At 40.4% G+C, this 11,157-nt stretch overlaps 1 protein-coding gene across 1 annotated transcript in view; it reads left to right on the top strand.

The window, feature by feature from the left end:
* Positions 1-8,960: 8,960 nt before the first annotated feature.
* LOC126278775 (serine/threonine-protein phosphatase 2A 65 kDa regulatory subunit A alpha isoform-like) overlaps positions 8,961-11,157 on the top strand; it is a 130,715-nt gene continuing 128,518 nt past the window's right edge. The window contains exon 1 of the mRNA XM_049979052.1: positions 8,961-9,108. Coding sequence (XP_049835009.1) covers positions 8,961-9,108 — 148 coding nt within the window. The remainder of the gene's footprint in view (positions 9,109-11,157) is intronic.

Below are 11,157 nucleotides of genomic sequence, written 5' to 3'. Positions count from 1 at the left end.
CATGCAACAGAGGTATGTCCGTACGTCGACGGCATATCACGGTAAATAAATCCGGGGAAGTTCGGCCGCCAAGTGCAAGTCTTATTTCACTCGACGCCACATTGGGCGACTTACTTAGCGGTGATGAGGACGAAATGATAATGAGGACAACACAACATCCAGTCCCCGAGTGGAGAAAATCTCCAGCCGGGAATGGAACCCAGGCCCACTTGCATGAGAGCCGAACACGTTACCGCAAAGCTATGTAGGCGGACCACGTCGCGGTATTCGGCCGCAGGGGAAAGAAGAAAGCAATGAAGTAGGCTAGTCTGCATCTCTCCGAAAATAGTCGTCAGCAAGACAAATATCTTACTATTTACCGCCCTGGCCACTGCTCAGAATCCAAATTCAGCAAAGTGGAAAAGTGAAAATTATCAACAGTATTACGATCTGGACGTTTGTCTCAACACAACATCCCTCACCTACAATGGTACGGGCACAACTACTCATCTTATCACGTCGTTCGAGATGTATTTAAATGTAACGCCCAAGAGTGGAGAAAAGCTAACATAGAAGAAGAAGTAACAATAAAATCATGCATGCCACTCTTCGAGTGTTCGGTGATTTACACAAGCGTGAGTTGTCTAGCTGTGGTCCCAAAGGTGGGTCGAAAGGAAATTCGCTAAGTGTATCCACGGCTTAAAGAGACACTCACTACCTATGCAAAGCATCAACTATGTCAGTTTGCGCCGTCAGCTGCCGCCCGTAACGTACAGTAGGAGATCTAATGCAAGAGCGGCGACGCCGTACTTGATGTCAATGTTTTTGGTGCATTGAACTCAGTGCCTCTGTCTGTTCGAAATGCAGGAAGATCGAAAGGGATACATAAAAGTACTTGCAGGATCAATATGTCCCCAAAGCAGTAATATATAAATTGATTATTCAGACATAGGTATATGAGGGTCGTTTGACAAGTTCAAATGGTTCAAATGGCTCTGAGCACTATGGGACTCAACTGCTGTGGTTATTAGTCCCCTAGAACTTAGAACTACTTAAACCTAACTAACCTAAGGACATCACACACATCCATGCCCGAGGCAGGATTCGAACCTGCGACCGTAGCAATCGCACGGTTCCGGACTGCGCGCCTAGAACCGCGAGACCACCGCGGCCGGCGTTTGACAAGTGGATGCAAAGTCAGAGGGATGGCGCCACCGGCCCGTATCGTGGTCATGTTTAGTTAGTAGAGTCTTTGGAAAGAACACACACCAACTTTCAGCCATATTGGTGTATTTCTTTGTTTGGAATTGGCGTGAATAAAGGAAGTCGTGTGATTGTCAAAAAATGGACGAAAAATAATTTCGTGTCATGATTAAACATTGCTTTATGAAAGTCAAAACGTCTCAGAAGACTGAAGAGAAGCTCGATAAACATTACGGTGACTCTGCACCTTCGATTACAACAGTTTAAAAGTGGTTTCAAAACATGGGCACAAGTGATGCTGAACGTTCCGGACGCCCTGTCGAGGTTACGACTCCAGAAATCATTGATAAAATCCATGATTTGGTGATTGATAACAGATGAGTTATGGTGCGTGATATTGCTAGTGCTGTGGGCATCTCGAATGAAGGGGTACATAATATTTTGCATACACATTTGGACATGAGAAAGCTATCCGCAAGATGGGTTAACGATTGCCCACGCTTCACCAAAAACGGAATAGTGTGAAGTGTTGAAAGGTTGATTTTGCAGCTGTTCACGAAGAATCAGCAGGATTTCAAGCGTCGTTTCGTCACTGTGGATGAAACACGGATACATTACTACACTCCTTAGACCAAAGAACAATTTAAACAATGGGCTACCAAGGGAGAATCTGCACCAAAAAAAGGCGAAGACAATTCCTTCGGCCGGAAAGGTTATATTGCTTGTCTTTTGGGATTCGCAAGGGATAATCGTCATCGACTATATAGAAAAGGGTAAAACTATTACGGGTGCATATTATTCATCGTTATTGGACCGTTTGAAAACAGAGATGCAAGAAAAACGCCGGCGATTGTACCACAAAAATGTCCTTATCCATCACGACAATACACAAGCACACACCTCAGCAGTTGTGGTCGCAAAATTAATGGAAACATGATTCGAACTCGTTTCCCATACCCCCTTTTCTCCAGACTTGGCTCCCTCGGACTACTGTTTGTTCCCCAATTTGAAGAAATGGCTGGCAGGACAAAGACTGTATTCAAACGAGAAGGTGACTGCAGCAACTAATGGCTATTTTCCAGATTTGGACAATTCCTATTATTCGGAAGCGATCAACAAGTTAGAACAGCGTTTGACGAAATGTATAAGTCTAAAAGGACGCTATGTCGAAAAATAAAAAGGTTTACCCCAAACACGCAAGTAGTTTCTATTTTTGCACCTACTTTTCAAACGCCCCTTGTTCTCATATGCGCAAGCAGCACCGTACTGACCAAACTATCCCTACGTCGGAAGGGAACATGATTACGATGATTTAGTAGGAATTTGTCTACTTCATGGGAACCTTCGAAATTTACGAAGAACAGATCTACATGAAAACTGTCGACTAACCAGTCATGGATTTCTAGAGATCCGGGCTGCTCCCTACGTGTTTACTTATTAAATGATGGACTCACAGTTCCTTTACGTGGAATACTCTTGGACGCCATGAGAAGCAAATGGGAGTGGATTTGGACGCTGTCAGACTCTCGCCCAACTAAGGACAAGACGAGACAACTACGATGTCACAGACACAGAGGAACAAACACCTCTGAACTGAGAAACTCCCAAACAGTTGCGAAGCTGCAGCGGAGTAGAAATGTAAGCAATTACCTATTCGCTCGGGTCGCAATGCGGAGCTGCCACTAGACCATCACTTCACTTACGAATGTGGTCACACTTAGTGCTGCCCCAGTGCACTGCTGCTCTCTCGAGTTATGGCAGTTGTTCGTTAGATGGCGGTGGCATCGTATTCACAAGGTGAATTTCATTCGTCAAAATTCCATCAGTTTCTCCCAAGAACTAATCAGTTATATACAAAAACATTCCTTTTTTATCAATGTCTCCTAGTGAAAACAAAATACAAAAACCTACATCAGTTCCTGAGGTAAGCCTGCACATCTTAAAGGATGCGAGGAAATGACTTTAATATACGTGTATGGAAACACGTCTATATTTGTCTGATAGGGAGAAGGGATTTCATGACATAAAATGTGCACTGTATTCTGACCACGGCAACGCAAGGTACAGCAAATAGTAATGTAGTAAGTGATTTCCTCATTCTTTACAACGACTAACCTATTATTTTCTAAAGATATACATATTTTTCATTAAAATGGAGATTAATTCTTACTTATCGAAAATTATCTCTCATTAAGTTTATTATTCTTTGCGAAGACAAACCTATCAGTTACTTAAGATATATACATATTTTAATGAAAAGGTGATTAATTCTTACCTTTCGAAAATAACGTTGAAATTAACTAACATTATCTCTAATTAAATCTACTGGAAGTTTGCTTTTGGCACTGTGACTGGAATTTTTATCACATGGATCAGTTTAGTGCAAGCACGCCATATAGTAAAATGGCTCAAATGGATCTGAGCACTATGGGACTTAATTGTTGTGGCCATCAGTCCCCCAGAACTTAGAACTACTTCAACCTAATTATCCTAAGGATATCACACACATCCATGCCCGAGGCAGCATTCGAACCTCGGACCGCAGCGGTCAAACACTGATTTGGAAAATATCTTCCTCTAAAACACAACGATCTCTTCACTTACACGAAGTTTTGAGCGCTTTTGACAAGGGATTTCGAACTGATGCCGTATTTCAAAATTTCCAGAAGGCTTTTGACGCCGTGTCTTACAAGGGGCTTCTAATCAAATTGCGTACTTATGGAATATCGTTCCAGATATGCTACTGGATTCGTGATTTCCTATCGCAGAAGTCACAGTTCTTAGTAACTGACGGAAAGTGATAGAGTTTAACGAATTCTGTGTCTGGCGTTCCGTAAAGTTGTGTTGCATGACCTCTGCTGTTCTTTATATGTGTAAACGGTTTAAGAGAGAATCTGAGCAGCCGTCTTACGTTGTTTGCAGGTGATGCTGTCGTTTAGCGTCTAGGAAAGTCATCACAAGATCAAAACGAATTGTAAATCGATTTAAATAGCGTATGTGTATGGTGCGAAAAATGGCAGCGGACCCTAAATAACGAAAAATATGAAGGTATCTGCTAGACTACGGTTACACGTTAACTCAGTCATATCTGAAGGCCACGAAGGTATTTACCTTGGATTAAAAATTAATAATAATTTTGGTTGGAAAAAACACGTAGAGAACTTTGTGGTGTAGACGAACCAAAGAGTCCGATTTATTGTGCAAAACACTTACAAGATGCAACGGATCTATTAATTCCTCTGCTACGCTTGCCCATCCTCTTTGGGAGCGCTGCTGTGTCGTATGGGATCCCTACCGCGTAGGATTAACGGAGTACATCGGAAAAGTTTAATCGAGTTCAGGACCTTTTGTACTATCGGAAACTTGGGGATGGAGTGTCACGGACATGGTGTATAATTTTGGGTGCTAATCATTAAAGCTGTTTGTCGATGCGGCGGGATGTTCTCACGAAATATTTCTTACCACCTTTCTCCTATTTTTCTGACGTCGGCCTGTATAGCATGAAACAATCATCATAATAAAATATGGGAAATAACATCTCGCTGTTTGAGAAAAGAATAAGAAGTCACTGTGAAGGTCGTTGGATGAAACATCTGCAGGCTCTAAAGTGTGAGTTGCCGATTGTCGGTGTAGATGAAGATGTAGATGCAAAGAAATTGCCTGTATACTCGTTATGGGTTCTCTTCAATGTGACGCAGTACTGCCTCTTCCAATTCAGGCGTGCAGCATCTCCTTGGCGCGCAACAGTCACGTCTTCTGACAGTGAAGTTACCCTTTCTCGAAGCCCTTGCGTAATTGTGGCGATGGAGTCGTGTGCTGTGAAGAACTATATTGACGTAAACGACAATCAGCTCTTACACTAATGTGAGCTTCGCCGATCAGAAGAATGATGCCGGTATATTTTGCGAACATGTACTCCACCACGTCATTCAAACATCCACAGGTAAGTGAATGATGTCCGAACCACTTCAGAGAGGTCTAATAGACGACAAGTGACATCATCCGGTCAGACGTAACCACTCCTCACCATGTCCACACCGTTGCTCCTAGGCAGCTACATTCGAAATGAAAGTAATTAAGAAAAACGAAGACTGACACAACGAACAAGATCTTAAGAATATATTGTCAAATTTTTTGGAAAATCTATACCGATATTCAGAATATTGTAAGCAAAAAGCCTATGACGCTGATTTACTTCAGTACCTCCTGAAGATACTGCGTGGCATGTTTTGGGTGGAGTGAAACTTGCTCCTGTGGTTGTGCAGGTGTGGACTTATATTAATAAAGTATTTATTTGAATAAGATATATTAGACACGAACACAATGATATGACCAGAAAAGTTCACAGTAATAAGAAATCCACAGTAATTTGTTCAGCAATAATCTATGTGTAAAAATGTGTGTCCAGTAACAATAAATAACATCAGAAACTATATCTAATCAAATACTCAATAGAGTTACTGAATACTGAGTAAACCCCTAGGACACACAAACGGGCACCAACCGTGAAAGGCAACATACAAATCATAATCTTTGCCGAAACTGCGGTGGCGGTGCTACACTCCAATGATGTCATGAGCACTCGGTGCAGCCGGCAAGCTCCTTCGATGTCGGTCCGCCCTAGCTGGGTTCTGAGAGGCGCTGATGAGACTGAAACTCGGCTAACCGCGATCTCTGGCCAAACTACAAGCGACAGAAAGCAGTCCTGCCGTGGTTGGCTGCGTGTTAAAGAAGACAAACAGTGAGCGATATTACATCTTCCAGGGAATGGGATCATCAGAACAATGATATAATCAAAACTGTGTTATTCTTAGTGGTTTTCTACTTATCTTTAAAGATATTGCGGGGCAACATCTTGTAGACCATGAGAAAATTTCGTTTAAGTGGAGAGTAACAAATAGGGAGACAGTTAAACCAGATGTTTGAAGGGAAACGTATTGTGTCGAGAGGGTGGCGGGATCCCGTGGTGATAAGGTCGGAGTGTGGACTGACTGTGTTTCCTTGGTATTGAAATATTATAATGATACTCCAGTGGGCGTATTCAAAACGCGGATTAAGACTGGGGAGAATTTCATTTGAAACTTGATGGAGTCACAGATTAAGTCATTGGTACTGTGATGCAGAATTTACTTTATTAGCACACCTGCATTGAATACGCAGCAAACGATGTGTTGTGTGATATGGTTTTCGAGCATATTCAGAAACTGCCACGCTCCAGAGAGCGTAACTGGTACGTCTCGAATGAAAAACAGCCCACGGTTGCAGTAAATTATGTTTATTTTAAACCTTGAACATGGTTTCTCCTATAATAATGTAGCCTTCTAAAGAAATCCTAAAAATAACCAAAATAACATATAGACCAGTGATTCCATCTACACATAAACTTCAAAATATGTAAGTGATAACATATTCCTTACATACACACCAACACATGAAAAATGTCTTAGCCCAGCGGCTGGGTTAAGACCAATAAAATAACTTTAACAGGCATAAGCCTGTTTCGAAAATAAGTAAAATTACAGATGGCACCGTATGTCCTCCGCCACTACCACTGTTATACTGGGCGCACGTTTGTCGAATCTCCTGCACCCGGCGCACCAAAAGTTGCGCTCACCACAGTGAGATACGTCGCCCCGTTTATCAGGAGACCAGTCAATATGTACGATAATAATTTAATAACAAGCCTACATGCGCAAATGACGGAACGTATACTATTATTACCATTGTCCAACAGATGAAATACTGTTGCAAACAAACATCAGAGTGGTAGAACATTAACAATTTCATATAACAAAGTTTGTAGTTTGACTATTTGATAAATGATTCAGAAACGGGACTTTCATATGCAAATATAACTTCAGCTTACATTATACGCTATAAGAGCTTATAGGGCTAATTCCACCAACCGCCCGTAGTCGTTGTACAGTCACACTAACAATGATTGACTTTATTTCTACGACTAGCACGCTAGTGCATGAATACGATAACATGGTACAAGATGGCAAAGAGCACATTAACATATTTGACTTAACATAAGTCACTGTTAATAAAAAAGCAGTTCATGACTCTTGATGACAATTTCGTAACCGTTGCTGTTGTCGTTGCCGTGATGAAAATAATAACTGGTACGTAGTTCGCTGCGTATATGCTTATACACGCTTCTGCTGGTTGATACATACAAGAAATATTACCTCGCAAGGGTGAATCACTTGCTCGTAAGTGATATTTGGGATTTATAGCCCTTGTGCTCTTTCATTTCCCATAATGCAGAGAAGTTTAGATGCAATGTATTTCGCAGTTTCTCTTTTGAAATGATGGTGTTGGAAATACAACTTGGGACTTGTTTTGATTGTGTGCCATCATAGCGACTTTACTATATTGGATAGTCCTTTTTTGTGGTTGGGGTATGCCATTAATAGTGCGGTGCACGAAGAGCTCAAGACAACACCTGGTAGTCTTATGATTACCTTTAAACCCAACTCCCCATCAGGCGTTAACGGTCGTTACTTGGTTTACTCGCGGATTAGAGGGACGCTGAACGGATCTGTGCTGACTGGAAGCTCGTCCAAACTAATTTACTAGTAATTCGTGAAAGGATGGAGCTGCGTTCCAGTGCTGGGAGAAGACCAATCACATTGAAACCAGGGGATTCGTCTTGGGTAAACAATTGTGGCATGGTAAGATGAGGTGACGATAACGTTATGGGAAAGCTCTTGCCCAGACATTTAGGGCATGCTTGGATTCTACGCTTAAGACTCCATTCACCTTGTTTGTAGATAATTCCCCAAACAAAAATAATACACAGGTTCAATGCAATGCAGTTCAATATGTATTGTCACTCTATAAACCTACCTCCAATGCCTTCGTATATTACTCAGTGGTAATATGAATTCCTCCCACACTTTTAGTAGCTAGGTAGTTTTAAGGTTAAGCCCAAGTACTTAGAGCGTTATATTTTAAATTTTTGAAGCTGAATATTTAAGTATATGCATACTGAAGTTACCTCAGAAGATTATTGCTAAATGCAGTTGGGGAAAAGAATACCGAAACTTTGGGAACAACTCCACAAAAGACATTATTCATGCTGCATAAGACGTTATCCCTTATTAAAGAAATGGATACATAATTCTTGGTATGATGATAGTGAGACGTTAACTATAAACTGACAACAAGCTTTGAATGTCTGGAACGTAAATAAAAGTGATAGGAACCGGAAAAATTACATATAAGCATGGAAACATGCATCATAAGGTCTCAAAAAGATGACAGCACAACATTAAAAATATCATGTAACATCAACAAAGTCACACTTCTGTGGATTGGGAGTTTGGAGTGCAACTATCAGCCATCGGTTTTATATTGCGATTATTTCCGTTACGCTTAAAATTGCAGCGTTTCCACGATCAGTACGTTTCAAATGGTGAATTGGTCAACATTCGTTTGCAGCTAACGTCAGTTGGACAGCTGAACGAAGAACAGCAGGACGGTGAAGTGAGTTGAGGTGCAACTGCCCAACACGCGCCTATGTACGTAACAATTTCTTAAGGTAGTTTTTTTCATTTTTTAGACTTTTTTCATACTAAATTCGTTGTAAGTACAATATTTAAATTTATTATCAATCTGAATAAAATAACTATGTTAACTGAAGTGATCATTTATGCAGTCTTCAACATGTACTATAATTTACAGAAACTGTTACTCATCAACATGTTTTTATTTTAGTGATGTCAAATCCGAAGAAAAGAAGAGTGGATGTGTTTTCCGACCCTGAAGTATGGATGAGGTGGCTCGAAGAAGATACAGGGAATGATGGAAATGACGTATTTGATTCTGAAGAATCTGATACAAATGAAGATGATCAACTAATGGAAAGCGATCATGACACTGTAACTGAACAATCTGCTGGTGGATACGCTAATGAGAACGGTGAGTCTAGTATTTCCTAATATCTTGAGAAGGACAGTAAAACAAAATGGCCTAAGTCTTTTCCTAAAAGACACGTGAGGACAAGGTCAGAGAATACAATAACTCATCTACCTGGCCCCAAGATGAACGCGTCAGCAATACTATCTCAAGGTTATTTGTTAGAGCTTTTCTTAGACAGTAATGTATACATAATTGTAGTTGGCTGTACAAATATTTATGTAAGAAATTTGAAAAGCAAATTTCAGAGACATACATATGCTAGACTCACTGATGAGAATGAAATAAGAGAACTTTTCGGCATACTCTGCGTAATAGGAACACTAAGAATTTCAGGAAAAAAAAACGAATATGCTCTGGGATAACTATAGAGCAAACGGCTTAAAATCCTGTTGCCTATCCATGTGTGAAAAAAGATTTAAATTGCTTCTGAGTTGTTTCCGTTTTGATGACGTAAGGGACAGAAGCGTTCGAAAAGAAATTGGCAAATTAGCCCCAATTAGAGACATTTTTTAGACTGTCGTTCATAATTTTTCTGCACACTTTGTTCCAAGTGAATATTTGACTGACGACGAACTGATACTATCTTTTCGAGGAAAATGCCAATTCAGACAGTATCTTTCTAAAAATCCCACAAAATATGGCATTAAGACATTTTCTTTGGTAGATGCTAAAACTGCTCATACTTTCCACTTAGAAATTTATGCTGGCACTCAGCCAGAGGGTCCTTTCCAACACTGTAATTCTCCTACCGATGTAGTAATGAGATTAGTGGATCCTGTCAGGGCGACTCACCATGTCGATACTGGTGACGACTGGTTCAGCAGTATACCACTGGCTAAGAAGGTACTAAAAGACTAGGGACTGACACATGTTGGGACGCTATGGGAAAACAAGAAGCAAATCCCCAAGGAGTTTTTACCTAATAAGCATGACCTCTATATTCTTCTTTGTTTGGCTTTTAAGAGAACTGTACGCTAGTTTCATACCGCCCTAAAATTAATCAAGCTCTTCCCTTATTATCTATATTACATCATGATACCATTAATAAAGATACAAGAGATTTACTGAAACCAGTAATCGCAACGTTTTACAATATGACGACGATTGGACTTGATTTACTCGATCAACTAATTTAAAAAAATGATGTGTCACGAAACACGCGTAGCTGGCCTATGTTTGTTTTTTATAATATACTTAAACTCTCTGCCATGAACGCACTGTGTATATACCGAACAATTACTTCAACACCTCAGTCACTGAAAAGAACGGAGTTTCTGCGGAAGTTGGCCAGAGAAATAATGAAACCTCAAATTTAATACAGTTCTGCTGTCCCTCATATTCCCATTGAATTACGTCGGCGTGCACGTCTTCTACTGGGCATGAATTCAATAGTTACGCCACAAGACAGTTCCAGAGAAGGCTCAAAGGACGTTGCTACGAGTGTGGAACGCAGAAAGACAAGTCAACTGGAAAATGGTGTCATAAATCTAAAAGGTGGATGTGTTTGCCTTCCTATCATACCGTATGTGTTAAATGTCTCTGAAATAAGTTATTGAAATACTTTTTTTGGAAATTTGTGTTTTATATCCATTCCTATACATACAGAAACGCACAAAAAGCAACTAAAGTACATTTGATAATCATTTCAAGGAGTAATAAAGAAACACAAATGGCGACAGTTGTTCCAAAAACGCCTGACCCCGTAACGATACAGCACGCTCCTGCTGCAGGGCTAAGCAGAACAACAAAACGGATTTTTATAAAACATTGAAAAGCTATTTAAATATGTACACACCAACACGTTTACAGTTTACTGATACAAAAACACACAAAACTGCCTGTATAATGACACTGAGAAAGGCAGAATACTTGCAGACTACTTCAAAAAACTAAGGCCCAACGAAAGGACATTTTCGTTATGATAATATAATTGTAGAACACTCAGACTAGATGCTACATTAGAGGAGAGCGGAGAAATCATAAAAGCAATTTAAAAATAACAAAACACCGGGAGGAAGGAGTATATTTGTTGAACTATGGTAAAGCTCC

This window comes from Schistocerca gregaria, chromosome 6 (genome assembly GCF_023897955.1).
Source record: "Schistocerca gregaria isolate iqSchGreg1 chromosome 6, iqSchGreg1.2, whole genome shotgun sequence".
In the NCBI taxonomy this organism is placed as follows: Eukaryota; Metazoa; Arthropoda; class Insecta; order Orthoptera; family Acrididae; genus Schistocerca; species Schistocerca gregaria.
The sequence above is the reverse complement of the archived record's forward strand: the minus strand, read 5'-3'. Positions and strand labels throughout refer to the sequence as shown.